At 29.9% G+C, this 15,748-nt stretch overlaps 1 protein-coding gene and 1 long non-coding RNA gene across 5 annotated transcripts; one reads left to right on the top strand and one right to left on the bottom strand.

Annotated features, from left to right (window-relative positions):
* Nucleotides 1-954: 954 nt before the first annotated feature.
* On the bottom strand, nucleotides 955-7,260 carry LOC131612576 (pectin acetylesterase 9-like). Its single transcript, XM_058884346.1, has 12 exons — nucleotides 7,024-7,260; nucleotides 6,852-6,934; nucleotides 3,102-3,231; nucleotides 2,780-2,859; nucleotides 2,373-2,459; nucleotides 2,141-2,265; nucleotides 1,997-2,057; nucleotides 1,827-1,883; nucleotides 1,667-1,744; nucleotides 1,458-1,563; nucleotides 1,221-1,366; nucleotides 955-1,118 (listed from the first exon to the last, which is right to left on the bottom strand). Exons 1-12 carry the CDS (start codon nucleotides 7,175-7,177, stop codon nucleotides 1,014-1,016), a joined length of 1,212 nt encoding a protein of 403 aa, XP_058740329.1. The 5' UTR covers nucleotides 7,178-7,260; the 3' UTR covers nucleotides 955-1,013.
* A 5,252-nt stretch (nucleotides 7,261-12,512) lies between these two features.
* Nucleotides 12,513-15,441, top strand: LOC131612587 (uncharacterized). 4 transcript variants are annotated; one of them, XR_009287434.1, is made up of 6 exons: nucleotides 12,513-12,675; nucleotides 13,024-13,168; nucleotides 13,430-13,498; nucleotides 13,674-13,721; nucleotides 13,804-13,931; nucleotides 14,181-15,441. It is a non-coding gene; the product is annotated as an uncharacterized LOC131612587 (long non-coding RNA). The 4 variants fall into 4 exon arrangements; XR_009287432.1 differs by having other exon boundaries at nucleotides 13,674-13,931; XR_009287433.1 differs by having other exon boundaries at nucleotides 13,430-13,931; nucleotides 14,181-14,416; nucleotides 14,750-15,441.
* Nucleotides 15,442-15,748: the final 307 nt, after the last annotated feature.

The raw sequence follows: 15,748 nt of genomic DNA, 5'->3' as shown, positions 1-15,748 counted from the left end.
CTTTTTGCAACAACACTTATACCAACGACATGCAACGACATTTTAATGAGCCACATTTTAATGGTAATTAAAGGGCGCAACCGTCGTGTGGGTTTAAGGATTTCGTCATTGTTGCAACAATATAAAGGGATATAAAAAGAAGAAAAAGTTATTGGGTGTGGGTACCGTATAGTAAGATTTAGTATAGTTATTTAATTTAATGGTGTATACTAATGGTACATGGGTGAGGAATTTAGTTGGACCATCGCTCTAGAATTCACCTAAAATCAAAATTTATTCAGACTAAAAAAATCTCATTATAATTATAAATTTTATAACTCGTTAAAGTACTGTCAATATGCCAGTCCATGCATTTCAAACTTAACAAATTTAGCCAGAAATGTTAAAAACAATCAACATACATGATTTATTCAAGTGGCTCATGTTCATAATAAGAATTCAAGAATAATAATAAAATAAAACATGCATGTACAGTTATTATAATAAAGTAAGAAGGAATAAAACATGCTTTGAGTAGTTACTTATAGAAAGGAACTGCTAATCTACTAGCTCCATTTGCTTGCTGGCAACATAAAAAAGAAAACCACCAAGAACAATGTCTCATATTTAACTATAGCGTCGTAGAATATAATAACATTTTATCAGTTGTCTTTCTTGTCTAAGGAAAGACATGTTTAATGTGTCTTTAAATTAATCATTTTGTAAAATTGATTTCATTAATTAAATTAAAGTTAAGTGATTAATTAGTAGTAATTTAGTTGTTGAAAACATTCTTTAAGCAGTTCGTTCAATTATTTCAAAGACATGATCAAAACTAGGGAGTCACAACATCTCATACAGTAAGTTGATAAGAGCCTTCATACATACAAAAGCCAATTGATATTCATTAAGCAAACATATGAATATAATTAATAATGAATGACTTTATAAAAAAGTATCATTCCAATCACAATTTCTCTTCTCATTTCTTTATCATGATTTTTCTATCTGCCTAGCATTCTCATTACCTGAGCTTAAGGTATTAAGTTATGACAAGTTTTATCACATGGATACGGACAGTCAATTTGCTTGCTTATGTTTCTACTAAAATACCAATCACCAACTGCTTCTGCAATAGTCTGTAAAAGGTAGAACAATTTAGCCATGTTACTGATTAAACATTCACTACGCTAAAGCTCACACTTTAAATATTGCTTCATTTTTCAAGACGAGATTGGTACCTTGTTTATTCTAGGAGAATCGTCTCCAAACCATGTTCCTTGCGATTCACTTTGGCAATGAGCAAAACATGAATTTATGAATATTCCCCCTCCATTTGAGTAAGAGTATAATGGTTTCAAAGCTGCAAGCATGCTGAGCCTAAAACCTAAGCAAAGTGCATTGGATTAAGAAAAGTCAGTTCTATTTAAAAACACTAAAAAATGTAAAATTGATGGCAAAAAAGTAGAAAGAGGAACCTTGCAATGTATTTATTTGGGCTGGTGTGCATGTTGATTTGTTCATCTTGCAGTGTCTCCAGTGCCCGAGGGGATCAGCTGAAGGTGGCGCCAATATATGATGGAACTGTTGAAATTTTAATTCTATTAATTTCATAGTTCACCAACTATGAGTTTAATTGAATATGCAACATAGAAAGTTCGGAACAAACTGCATCAAAAACCATTACTTGGAATACATCATAGGCAGAGTTCAAGATAAAATACGGTGTTGATATATATTTCAACGCATATTGTGGAAAGAAGCACTGCATGAAAAAAATCATGACATATGTCAAAATCTTGTAAAATATTCCTAAAATAATGATACCAGTTCATGAGAAAACATACCAAGTCTGGATCGGAAAGCGCACTCGTGCAGTTTTCATTAAGGTTCTGCTTTATCCCCTAGTGTAAACAAAATTTTGTAAGTAAGCGTGTTTACTGTTAAGCAATTTTATTTCTATTATGCAACTTGAAAATTCAATATAGATAAATTAAATTAACATGTTGAAAATTACCTGCAATGTAACTAGACTTTTAAAAAAGTATCTCATAGTATGGTTCAAACTGACATCTCTTCTGAAAAAATGGTGCAAAAAGGAATGTTAAAATTCAGCTTTTGCTGAAATGACTGAAAGATGGAGTAAATTAAATGAACATACCCATCAAGGAAAAAACCTGCATCACTCAAGCATTTAACGGAAGCATTTGTTGGCAAATACTTCGTGAAATTGTCACAATGGTGAAAGGTGGCTAAACCTCCTGCTGAGCAGCCAGAAAGCAATGCCTATACAACATCCATAATCATAGCAGATACTATAAATTACATTCAAATCATAAAATATAATATAATCAATAAAATGAACCTAATCTTTCATGAAAGAGTAATTATACCTTGTATGCTTTTCCTAATCCTTTTGGTAGAAGATCCTCAATAATGGCTTCCCAAATCTTTTTCCCTTTGAAGTAAAGTGTTGTTGTCTGATGTCAATAATTGAAATTTAATGTTGTCATATGTCATTTCAGTCCACTTAATTTCATCATATACCACTAATCTAAACATACATTAAAAAAAATCCATAATACTGAAAATGTATCGACAATTATAAAATTTAAACAATAAGATTAGTGAAAATTTTAAAGACATGATTATATTTTTCTTGCAAAATGGAACTAAACTAAAGAACTAACTAAAACTTGTAGCTTTTGTAAAAGAAAGATTATATTAAATGAGACTGAATATACTGTGAAATATTGCATTTTGAAGATTTGATTAAGTGGGAGATGTACTAAAAAATTACCTCATTTTTGAACATTCTGTTTCCTGTAAATGAAGCTCCATCACAATATCTCAGTTTCACCCGGTTCCAATTGTAAAAGTCTAGTACAACCGAAAAGCACAAATTCAATTAAAAATAAACCCATAATATTTAAAAAGATAAAGAGCAAACACTTATCAAAGAAATTAAAATATTTACATTATTAGGAGTTTTATATTGATTATATATAAGTATTTGATGTGAATTGAAGTTTCTAAGAATTTTACCCACCTTTAAATTCAATTAAATGGAGTTAATTTTCTTACTTCTGAAAAGAAAGAAAAAGAAATAAGTATTGGTTTACCTGGATTAAGAGTGGCATTGTTGCTTAAAATACCAGAGAAAACCTCAAACTTCTTCATGTGCTTTGTTGAACCCCTGAAAGTTTGTGCTCTCTCCAAGCATGATTGCAAGTCATTGCACCATCCACCACCCTGCCAAGTACCATAAATTGGTGCTCATTAATAATATATGAAGGTGTGGAGTGATTATTACAAGTTTTTGCAAGAATCTTATTGAAATCAAAATGTTTAAGAACTAAGTTTGGTTGTAATCTATCATAACTTAATTTTAGATTTGAAGATAATATTTTTGAAAATTTGGTTTGATATTTTAATTTACTTAAATGCATATTTGACTATATTTTCTCCTCGTTTGGGTTTAATGATAAATGTAGAAGCTGGATTAAAGCATGTGTGTTTCCTGACAATCTTGCGAACTTAGTTCATGGTTGTCTGACTCAAGAGATTAGTATTCAAATTAGGGGTTCAAGTAAGGATACCCCCTAGTCCTCTTCCTTTTACTCCTGGTTGTTGAAGGCACGTGTGGTCTAATTTATAGGGTTGTGGATCTACAACTTTTATCTGGTGTTAGAGTGGGATCCTCGGATTTGGTGGTCTCTCATCTTCAATATGAAGACGATACAATTATTCCAACCAATGCTACTATCAATGATCTCTGTACCATCAAGGCTATTATTCATGGGTTTGAGCTTCCCTCAAGTCTACGTGTGAATATTGCTAAAAGCTTTCTCATTGGGGTTAATTTTGATAAGCCTTTTTTAGACCTTGCTTGTGACATTATTTATTGTAAGAAGGAATCCCCCCCCTTTTACGTACTTTGGGATCCCGGTCAGAGCTAACCCATGCCTAGCGTCTACATGGGAACCTCTAGTTAATCTTTTACATTTAAGGCTTCTCTCGTGCAAGCATATGCATGTCTCATTGGGGAGGGAAGTGATACTCCTTAATTATATTCTTAATGTTATTTTTATCTTCTTATTTTTTATGAAGATGCATGTCAAAGTCTAAAATAAGATAGTGAAGATCATATGAGGTTTCTTGGGGGAGGAGTGAAAGGGGAATCTAAGATTGTTTGGGTCAGGTGGGTGGATGTTTGTAATCCTAAGAATTTATGGAGCCTTGGTGTTTGTGACCTTTAGTTGGTCAACTTGGCTCTCCTGGACAAGTGGAGGTGGCACCTTCTTTCAGGGGCTTTTGACATTTGACGTGATATTCTCACAGTCAAATATGATATAGCCTCTACGACTTCTATCTAGTTAGGAAAGTCAATTGTCTCTAATCGGCCCCCTTGGTGGAAAGGGGTTTCCCTTCTTAGATATAATGTTGATGACACTTCTGACTGGTTCAGGGATGGTCTCTCATGGAGAGTTGATTATGGTATCCTTACCTCCTTTTGGTAGGATCTATGTGTTTTGAATTCTCCCTCCCGCCTTTCTTTCCCTAGACTTTTTCTGATTTCGGACCAGGCCACAAAATCTGTGGGGGAGGTCGTTAGATCGAAAAGAGAGCTAGACCTGGGACCTCAAGTGGAGGAGACCATTTCTCTTTGACTACGAGGCGACTCTTTTTAGTGATCTCCAGTCTATGATTAAAGGCTTTAACATGTCTTTTAAAAGTGATGTGTGAATGTGGCGTGAGTCGAGTGATGGTGTTTATTTTGTATCTTCTACTTACTCCAATGTGTTGTCCTGGATGTTCCCTCATGTCGTCGGGTCTCTCTCGTAGAGTTATTCTTTTTATATATTTGGTGTCGCTGGGACTCCCTCTAAAGTTTTAGTTTTCTCTTGCCAGCTTCTTCAAGATCGTATATCAACTAGAGAAAACTTACTTAAAAGGGGAGTTCCCTTAGCCTCTGGGACTTTTTCTTGTCCCTTTTGCTCATTACTTGTTGAGTTGTCCACTCATCTTTTTGTGACCTGTGTGGTTGCTTCCTCTCTTTTAGGTGGTTAAGGAGGTGAGTTGTTTTTCCTAGAGATATATTGATTTTTTTCTAGTTGTTTAGTCCTTCGAGTGGAGGTTATAGGACAAGAGAGGGTTGAGGATGATTTGACATGTCGTGGTTTAGTTGATTTGGAAAACTAGGAATGATATAGTTTTTTCGATTCATCAGTAGTACAAAAGACGTAGAAGAAATGAGCATCATTTTAGCTTGGAAATGGTATCTTGGTAGGTATGTGAAAAACTCTTGTGCCTTACCGGCTTGACTTGGGAACCTTACCATCTTTCAAAGCTAATAGAGATTTGAGCGGCTTCAGCCTCCCTTGGATGCTCTTCTTGGTCTTTTGTGGTTTCTTTGTTGTACCAGGTGTCCTTAGATAGGAAAGATCAACTTTTGTCTGGATTATGGTTTTTATGACTTCTTTTTCCCGTGGGATGTGATCCTTGGTTTGGCGCTGAGGGCTTTTGTAATCGGTTGTATCTTATGTTTTTTTGTTGTGTTTTCTTTGTTAGAGACGAAATTTTTTTGAAATCGATTGCTAAATCCATCTCTAATTAGACAAAAAGGACTAAAATAAAAATACTTTAGAAGTTAAGAGACTAAGGTGACACGAAAAAAATTAATAGACCAATCTAAACCTAATGGTATAATTACGGGACCAAAATGAATATTTTGCCTTAATTTAAACTATAAATCACAATATACTAACATATTTAAATAATTAGTCCAACATATATTTAAATAAACTAACAAATTTTATAAATTTAAATAATAAATAAACAGTCTAACATATATTTGAATAGACTTTTATACAATAATATTTGTTTAGTCAAATTTCAAATATTTTTATTAATTTTTTAATATATTTTATAAATTTAATTAATATGCATGGTAAAACAATAAATTTACCAATAACAGTTGGGTCAAACGACAAATATATATATATATATATATATATATATATATATATATATATATATATATATATATATATATATATATATATATATATATATATATATATATATATATATATATATATATATATATATATATTTGAACCATATATTAACATTTAATATAAGTTTTTATAAAAAACATTTAAGATGAATCATATGACGAACATAATTATTTAATAAAAATATACACATAAAAAGCACAACAAAGAATATAAAGTTTTTATATAATAATTATTTTTTAAATAATAAATTTATAAAATATAGTAAAGAAAATGAATTAGAAATAATTATACACCAAAAGATAATAATATACATAAATAATTTTGAGTTACAATAATACTTTTAGTAGAATTTCAAATATTTTTATTATTAATTTTTGAACACGTTTATAAGTTTATTAGTATGTTTTGTGAGCTAGTATGTATTACTTTAATGTGCTTGAGTGTTTTGAATTGAAAAAACCTATATTACTTTAAAAGAATTTGGTATATTAACCATCGAATTTGATTTGAACACGGAGGCTTTTAGGGGTGAAAACGAACGTGGTTAGGTGGCGAGTTGACGATCTGACCTCGACACATCACTCGTTACCACATATAAAAAAAATAGGCATGCTTAATATAAAACAAATTGTTTAAAACAGTCTGATATATTCGTATACCGGATATATCCTTAAAACAGTTTGTCTAAGTATAATTGATATATCCGCCGAGGTATATTCTTAAAGCAAGTTACATGTATCAAGTAACCAACTACTAACCAACTAACTAACTATCATAACAAACATAACAACCATAGTTGGATTATATTACAACAAAATTTTCATTTTTTAAATTAATTTTTTTTAAATATACCTCAAATTGTAGAAGCCAGTTGTTCTCCCCTGCTCCATAACCTCTGTGCAAATGATAAGCTGGTAAACTCCCATCTAAACAAACTACAAATTCACAACCCATCCAATTTTAATTAATAAAAACAAATAATAACCAAATAGAAAATAAAGTAAGAAAATTAAATTGAACTTACGAGCACTAGTATCACGTGCGTTTGTAACAAGCTTCATGTTCACTAGAAGCCTCTGTTCTTCTTGTGAGCTCACACGTAATGGAACCACCGTGATTAGATACACCAATGCAAAAGTCAAAACAAAGTTCATCATCTGAGAAAACAGTTGAATCATATTTTCTCAACTCGGTTCTAAATCTCTAAAGATAAAACAGATCCAAGAAGAAAACAAGATCTCAGGCTCTGTTGTTGCTTAGTCTTTAAATTAAATATTATGTTCAATATATTAATAGGCTATTAGATCGAAAATGTAAAAATTATTATAAGTAATTTAAAAAATGTGACTGATTAGATTGAAAAACTAATATTTTATTGAGAAATAGAATAAGAATAAATAACATAGGACATTGAGGCATTTAAATAAAAAATAAAAAAAAGTTTTGTAAAGGGAGGATTTTTGTAGAAATAAGATTTCAACAAATTATAAATTACTTTAAAGCTATATATAGAAATTTTTTAAATTATTAACTTAAACACTATAAAAATAAGAATTAAAGACTTCATATAAAAAGATAAATTCACAAAAAAAAAAAAAAGAAAAAAAAAAGAGAAGGGTATATTCAAAGAATTTTTTGAACTAATAAAGTCAAAACTATTAAATTGAGAATTAAAGGATTTTTTTAATTATTAAAATGAGAATTATCAATTAAGAATTAAAAACTTTTTATATAAAAAAACCATGAAAATTAGAGTAATAACATAAAAGAGATATTGTTTCTAACAAAAGTAAAAAAAAAAAAAGTTATGCGCAAAACCAAAGAGCTTTGGATACCAATTTGTTAGTACAAACACAATTGTACTTGAATTGAGAGGAACAAATGATTGAGTGAAAGAAAGTTGAATGAATGTATTGTATTATTATGAAATTTATTATCAATTACAATGAGGAGTAGGATTTATAGGCCCGCTCTCCACCGAAATCAAATGTACAACAAAATGTCTAAATCAGTCTAATATATCCATATGGTTATATGATATACCCAACCAAGTATATCCTTAAAATAGTTTGTCTAACTATAACTGATATATTCACCACAGGAATATTCTTAAAACAAGTTACTTGTATCAAGTAACCAACTAACTAATTACCATAACAAACATAACAACCATAGCCGGATTATATTACAACAAAATTTTCATTTTTTAAATTGAAAAAATATAAATATACCTCAAATTGTAGAAGTCAATTGTTCTCCCCTGTGGCGGAGCCAGCTAGGGGCATAGGAAGGCCACAGCCACCCCACTATATATAAAAAAACAAAATTCATATACTGCCAAGGGCGGTTTTAAGGCCCAGCGAAATCGGGCATGCGTCCAGGCTCAACCCCTATTTTCTTTGTACTTCCCCAATTTAATAGTCGATTTTTAGACAAAACAAGAGGCAAAATTAATAAAAAGGGATAAATAATTGTTACCCCCTGCTATTAGGGCGAGTTTTGGTTTCCCCCCTATTAGTTAAAAAAATAGAAATTAATTTATAAAATGTTAACTAATATTTATAAAATTATGAATAATTTCTGTATAATTAATAAAATTATTAACGGTTATAGTGTATATATTAACGTTAATTTTATTTAATGTTTTCTTATATTTTTTTATAATATTAATTTTACTTAACCAACTCATTTTATTTGTTTTATTCTTACTCATTAAATAATATATTATATGTTTGTTTTCCAATTTTTATATTATATTGTAGCTCTATTTATTTAATATTTTAACAACTTGTCTAATATAAATAATGGTTATAGTTAACGTTAATAATTATAAAATGGTAATATTTAAAAGTGGGTTCACTATAAACCTTTGTTATTCTTGTGAGCTCACACGCAATGGCACCACCATAATTAGATACACCAATGCAAAAGTCAAAACAAAGTTCATCATCTGAGAAAACAGTTGAATTATATTTTCTCAACTCGGTTCTAAATCTCTAAAGACAAAATAGTTCCAAGAAGAAAACAAGATCTCAGTGCTCTATTGTTGCTTAGTCTTTTTGAATTAAATATTATGTTCAATATATTAATAGGCTATTAGATCGAAAATGTGAAAATTATAATAAGTGATTTAAAAAATGTGATTGATTAGATTGAAAAACCAATATTTTATTGAGAAATAGAATAAGAATAAATAACATAGGACATTGAGGCATTTAAATAAAAATATAAGAAAAAGTTTTGTAAAGGGAAGATTTTTGTAGAAATAAGAGGTCAACAAATTATAAATTACTTTAAAGTTAATATATAGAAATTTTTTAAATTATTAAATTAAACACTATAAAATAAGAATTAAAGACTTCATATAAAAAGATAAATTCACAACGACAAAAAAGTTTTAAAAAAAGGTATATTCAAAGAGTTTTTTCAACTAATAAAGTCAAAATTGTTAAATTGAGAATTAAAGGATTTTTGAATTATTAAAATGAGAATTATTCAATTGAGAATTAAAACTTCTTATATAAAAAAACCATGAAAATTAGAGTAATAACATAGATGAGATATTGTTTCTAGTAAAAGTAAAAAAAAAAAGTTTTGGAAAGACGACACATCAGTAAAGTGTAACTTACTTTAGAGCTTTGGGGCCGACACCTTAATAAAAGTTGGAGGCAACAATTCGAGGGGTCAACAAGGGAGCATTTTATACTTGGGACACACCTTTGTGAGAGGCACACCATATATCCACATATCCAACCAAAACTTTAAGGTGATAAGTGTGTGGATTCTCTAACTTATAAAGTGTTCATTCTTCCATTTTCTAATCAATGTGGGACTTCTTCCTTACACTTGATTTTCAACATTCCCCCTCAAGTGTGAGTCTATACACAATGCTCACCCTCATGTGGAAGCTCTATCTTCCACATTCACTTCTATTCGTTGACTATCTTTAACTACAAGTAAGCAGATCTCTTTCTCGAACCAAAGGCTCATGATACCACTGTTGGAGACAAGAATTCGAGAGGGTCAATGAGGAAGTATTTTACACTTGGGGCACACATTTCTGAGAGACACGCCACATATCCACCCAAAACTTTAAGGTGATAGGTGTGTGGGTTCTCTCATTTATAAAGTGTTCATTCTTTCATTTTCTAATCAATATGGGACCTCTTCCTCACACTTGATTCTTAACAATTAAGTGTAGATCAATTTTATAAAAATATTTCCTTTACACATCTTTTTATTTTTTATTTACACGTCAAAAAATTGTAGGTTACTTTACAGTAATATATAGAAAAAAATGTGATAGATGAAATAGAAAACTAATAATTTATTGATTGGCAAAATATTCATTTTTGTTCCTTAATTATACTCATAGGTTTAGATTGATTCTTTAATTTTTTTTCCTTTCACTTTAGTCTCTTAACTTTTAAAACGATTCAGATTGGTTCTATTTATTGATGAAATTGAATAAAAATGAGTAACATTACAGTTAGGAATTTACATATAAATTGAAAAGCTTTTGTAAAATGATGAAATTTTTTTTTTTTAGAATTGACACGTTAGTAAGTTGTAAGTTACTTTAGAATTATATAAAAAAAGTTTTTTAAAATATTAAAAATGATAATTAAAGACTTCATATAAATAAAGAAAATTTTAAAATATTTTTTTGAACTATTAAAGTGAAAACTATTAGATTGAGAATTAAAGAATATTTTAAACTATTAAAGTCAAAATTATTAAATTGAAAATTAAAAATTAAAAATTGCTTATATAAAAAAAGGAGAGAAAGGGAGATGGGATTAAATAAAAATCATTAAATCTAAAAGGAAAGATTGAAATTAAACAGTAACTTTCAATGAATTATGTGTCATAACTTCAAAATACAGATGTTTTTAATTGGAAAGAGAAATCACTCATTAAATTTTAAAAATATATTTTAATCACAACATTTTATTTAAACACTTATTAAATTCTCACATTCTCAAATAACTTACTCATTTTTATTTGATATGTTATATAATTTCACATAATTTAAGGATAAACATACCAATTCCAAAGCAAAACTCAAGAAATAGTAAACTACTCATTCCAAATCATGATTTTTCTAACTCAATCATCATTATCCACTTATATGTACTTATAATCACTTGGATTCACACCCTTACCTTGAATCTCTAGTCCTTCTTCTTGAAGAATCTCCAATTTCCTCTTCTTTCTCTTCTTTCTTCTCTTCTCTTTCTCTCTAGCCTCTTTTCTTTCTTTTTTTCCAAAATAGTTATGTCTCTAAAACCCTAATTTTCTTTACTAACTCATTTTAACAAATTGGGCTTAACCCACCTAATTCTATATTCTAATAAATTAGGCTCATTAGTAGACATATACTAGTATTCACATACTCACTTAATTAATTAAATAACACACATATTCAATTAATCACCAAAACATAACAAATAATTAATTATCACACAAATAATAATTAATAACATAAACACCTAATAATTAAATAAGAAAATAAAAATCGGACTGTTACCCATGAAGTTGTTGATGATATACACGATTGGCAAGCAGATACGATCCATGATATTGGAGAATCGTCTTTTATGAAAGCCCGTATTTATGATACTTTATGTAGTGATAAGGATGCACCTTTATATAAGGGGTGCACAAGTTTTACACAACTGTATGCATTGTTAAAATTATTTAATCTGAAGGCAAAAAGTGGGTGGTAAGATGAAATTTTTACGAAATTGCTTGATTTGTTGAAATAAATGCTACCAGAAGATAACAATTTGTCGGATCATTGTCATGAGGCCAAGAAGATATTATGTCCAATGGGTTTGAAGTATAACAAAATACATGCATGCCCTAATAATTGCATATTATACAGGAAAAAGTATGAAAATATGGACCAATGTCTAGAATGTGATGAGTCACGCTACAAGTCGAAAGACAACAATTATGACAAAAATGATAATGTTAGAAAGAAGCAGCCTCCTGCTAAAGTGTTATGGTACATTAGAGAAGAAGTTGTTGAATTTTGTTCAAACTATTTGTCAGAAACAAAGTCTATAGGAATTCTAAGTCTCTTCATACTGATAGATAAGGAGGTAGAGGTACTCAAGGTTTAAATTTTAAGTCAATGACTCAGAATGTAGTTCTTGAAGCACGTTTATATATATATATATATATATATATATATATATATATCTACTATCTACTATCTTACCATTACTAAAAGATTGACCAATCTCCCTATAATGCCCTTTACTTCATTTTTTTTACACAGCTAAAAGGGTAAAATAGTAACTTTCTAATTAAATCCCTTTTTATACTCTGTTGTCCACGATTTACCAATAATGCCCTTTGGACAGTGTACTAATGTTGTACTAAATTTATTAGTTGGTCTTAATACATGGATATTTTTGTAACAAACTAAATGAAACAACGTATGTAGTACTATGTTGTTTATTTTACATGACATCTGCTCCGCCCTCATTGGTCAAAATAGAAAACCTCACTTTTCCCTCCTCCCAATACACTCATTTTCGAGACTGAACGAGACTCAACAATATTCAACAACTGTGCAACTTCTCTCTCCATTATCAACCTTGACTATTCTCCCTTTGTATCTACAGTTCATTTCAAAAATCTCTCCTTGCATTCAGGTTTCATTCAGGTTTCCTTGCATCCCTCCTCTGCTTTGAAATGTATGAAAGCATAGTTTTTGTTGCATTTCTTGGTTACATCAAAATCTATTTGCATATTCCGTGAAATATCATTCGTTTTCCTTTGATTTCCGTCGGAAATATCCATCATTTTGTTGCTATTCATCCGCAAATCTTCTTGGTTCCATCATTTTGTTGCTATTCATCCGCAAATCTTCTTGGTTTTAAATGTTTCTGTTTATTTTTATAAAGGACCTTCTTTTAGTAATAGCTTGCTGTAACTAGATCTATTTCTCAAGATTATCAGTTTATGAGTGTGTTAGAGATGCACCAACTTATATACCTTTCTTTTGTTTCAGAGACTCGGCCAGGGCTCCAATACTCATCAAGGATCTTGTCCAGGGAAACCAAGTCTGGAAGATGCTGATAAGGGCTATTGATTTGTGGGTTGTTAAGGAAAAAACAGGACAACAACACCTTGAGTTGATCATTTAAGATGGAAAGGTTTGGTTTCTTAAAACATAGACTTTTTTTTATGAACTTTCTGCTGATGTTTGACTATGGGTTTTCATTTGAATGTATGACCATTACCGGATCTACTTCATTAATATTGTGTTATTATTTTAATCTGGAGATTTTCCTGTTCTGATAACCAATGAAGACATAAGGGTATATAATGTGTCCTATCATCATATGCTTCATTCTTTGTCACTGTTTCTATCTAACTTCTCTGAAAGTATTATTGATACTTGATTTGCTACTCAGGAGCTTTTCTCTAAGCTTGGAGACTTAAAGCGCAATGTTGTTCACTATAACAAAAATGGAATCCCAACTGTAAGTATTTGAATCGCTATTTCCTTGTGATGCACTGATGCAGTAGGTTTTATATGAACTGAAATTATCGTAAGCTTCTTGAATGCATTAGACTCACGTTGAATTATAAAGTTTGTTTTCTTTCTAAGTAAGATTTCATGGTAATGTATCTTTTGAAATTCTTTTCTATTTTCAGAGTTGCTGCTTCACGTCGATATCGCCTGTAAAGCTTCCGAGCCAATATGTAATTTAGAATGGTTTATAACATTAATAGAAAACAGTTATAATAGTGATTAGATACTTTTTCAGCCCAGCTCCATTTGCAGGACATGTTCGCTGCTGGTATTGAAACTTCATTTGGTGTTGTGGCATGGTGTATGTCTGAGATAGTAAAGAATCTCAAGGTGATGGTAGAAGCACAAGCAGAGGTGAAAAGAGTGTTTGATAAAAAAGGGTATGTAGATGAGACAGAGAAAAAATTGATGTCTATATTTTTTGGTGCCATGTTTAATTCCATAAAAAATGTGAATTTGAAACTGTTGTTGTCTATAAAAATTGTGTCCATTTCATATTTTGTAACACATGCTCATTTATTCTTTGAACATTCCATGGTGTTTCAAGTGTCTTTTGATAGCTTTCTCTCTGAATTTGCCCATGTTGTATCATATGATTTTCATGCTAACAGTAGTTACCATTCATTCAGGTTAAACTATTTACCGACACTTTGGTTAAGACCACGGTGGAACCTGGGCGCCGCTATTTCAATTTCCCTGTACTTTATTTAAGGAAACATGTTGTTGGCGGCATGATATATGTTCCAGTGATTTTGGTAAACAGACTTTATCTGAGTCCCTTCAAAGGGAGGCAACAAAATGGCACAAAAAATGGCTATTTAGAAGACAACTTTAGTGATACGGACTTACAATTTAGCCTCTGCAGGTTTGATTTTTACTATACTTCTCATTGGTAATAAATTGAAATTCAATTTTTTCCCATCTCAGGTCTAGCGACAACTTCTTTAAGTTGTCTAACGAATGTTGTTAAGACTAGAATGATGAATTAGAAAGCTAATTTATTTGATTTTCTGATTGGTGCATTGGGATTTTCTGTTGAATTCTGTTAGTTGAGTTCTTTGTTGAATTCCGGTTGTACATTCTTTTTCTCTGGTATGATTTTTTTTAATCAGTTGATTATGGCTTGGAAATTTTTACGGTTTTGCAGAATGGCAGTTTTGGACTGATTTTGTGTTCATGTTGGATTGTTTTCGTGCAGGTGCAGGTATTTTGTATTGCTGTGAATTGATCTTAATAGAACAAACGCTGCTATTCCGACCTGATATCTAAGTTGAGTTAGAAGTTATTCCTGAAATAGATTAACTGCCAGGTTCTCCAAATGTGATATGTACTCTACTATACAGGTTTTTTGTTACAAAATTTGTACATCAATCTGATATTTTTGTTTCATTAATTATTGACTATAATTGATCTATCGGTATTCTGTTATGACTGAAACATCACGAAACCATCATATTATTATGGTATTCTGTTTCCTTACATCCTACATTTAACAAAAATTGTTAAATTTGGATCAGTTTGTATCATCTAATCCTAACTTTTTATATAGCTTAATTGACGTTTAGTTAATATTTCATATCTATATTAATTTTAATTTATTGTCTTTGTTATGAAGAATCATGTAATGGGATGTTTTTGTATTTTAAACTAGCTTGTTAAAATAATGTACTGATTACAAATTTGATTATTTAAATATATTATTAAAAAATTGAGAAAAGTTAAAATATCAAGTTAAAATTCACTCAATAAATTTACTATTTCTGCGGGTCACTATCACCACAATATTATTTTATATTTTAACCTTTAACTCAATAAAAGAGACTAAAGTTGTAAGTTTTTATTAATTCTCTATTTGAAAACGTTTAAGTTTTGTAACAAACCCTTAGTACTATCACCACAATATTATTTTAACCTTTAACTTTTAACTGTTAACTTTTAAAGTTTTTTGTAAATTTTATCATTGAAATTCATTATTTTTACGGGTCATTATCACCACAATTTTTTTTTAATTGACAAAATATTTGTACATATTTATAGTTATCAATGATATTTGTAAATATTTATAATTATTAGTGATATTTATAAATATTTATAGTTATTAAGCATATTGGATTTATTATGATTATTTGCTACATATTTATTTTAATTATTTGCAATTATAAGTGATTTTATAATAACTTATCCGTGTTTTGTTAGT

The sequence above is a fragment of the Vicia villosa genome, linkage group LG1, assembly GCF_029867415.1.
Source record: "Vicia villosa cultivar HV-30 ecotype Madison, WI linkage group LG1, Vvil1.0, whole genome shotgun sequence".
Classification (NCBI taxonomy): Eukaryota; Viridiplantae; Streptophyta; class Magnoliopsida; order Fabales; family Fabaceae; genus Vicia; species Vicia villosa.
This window is presented reverse-complemented; position numbering and strand designations above follow the sequence as displayed.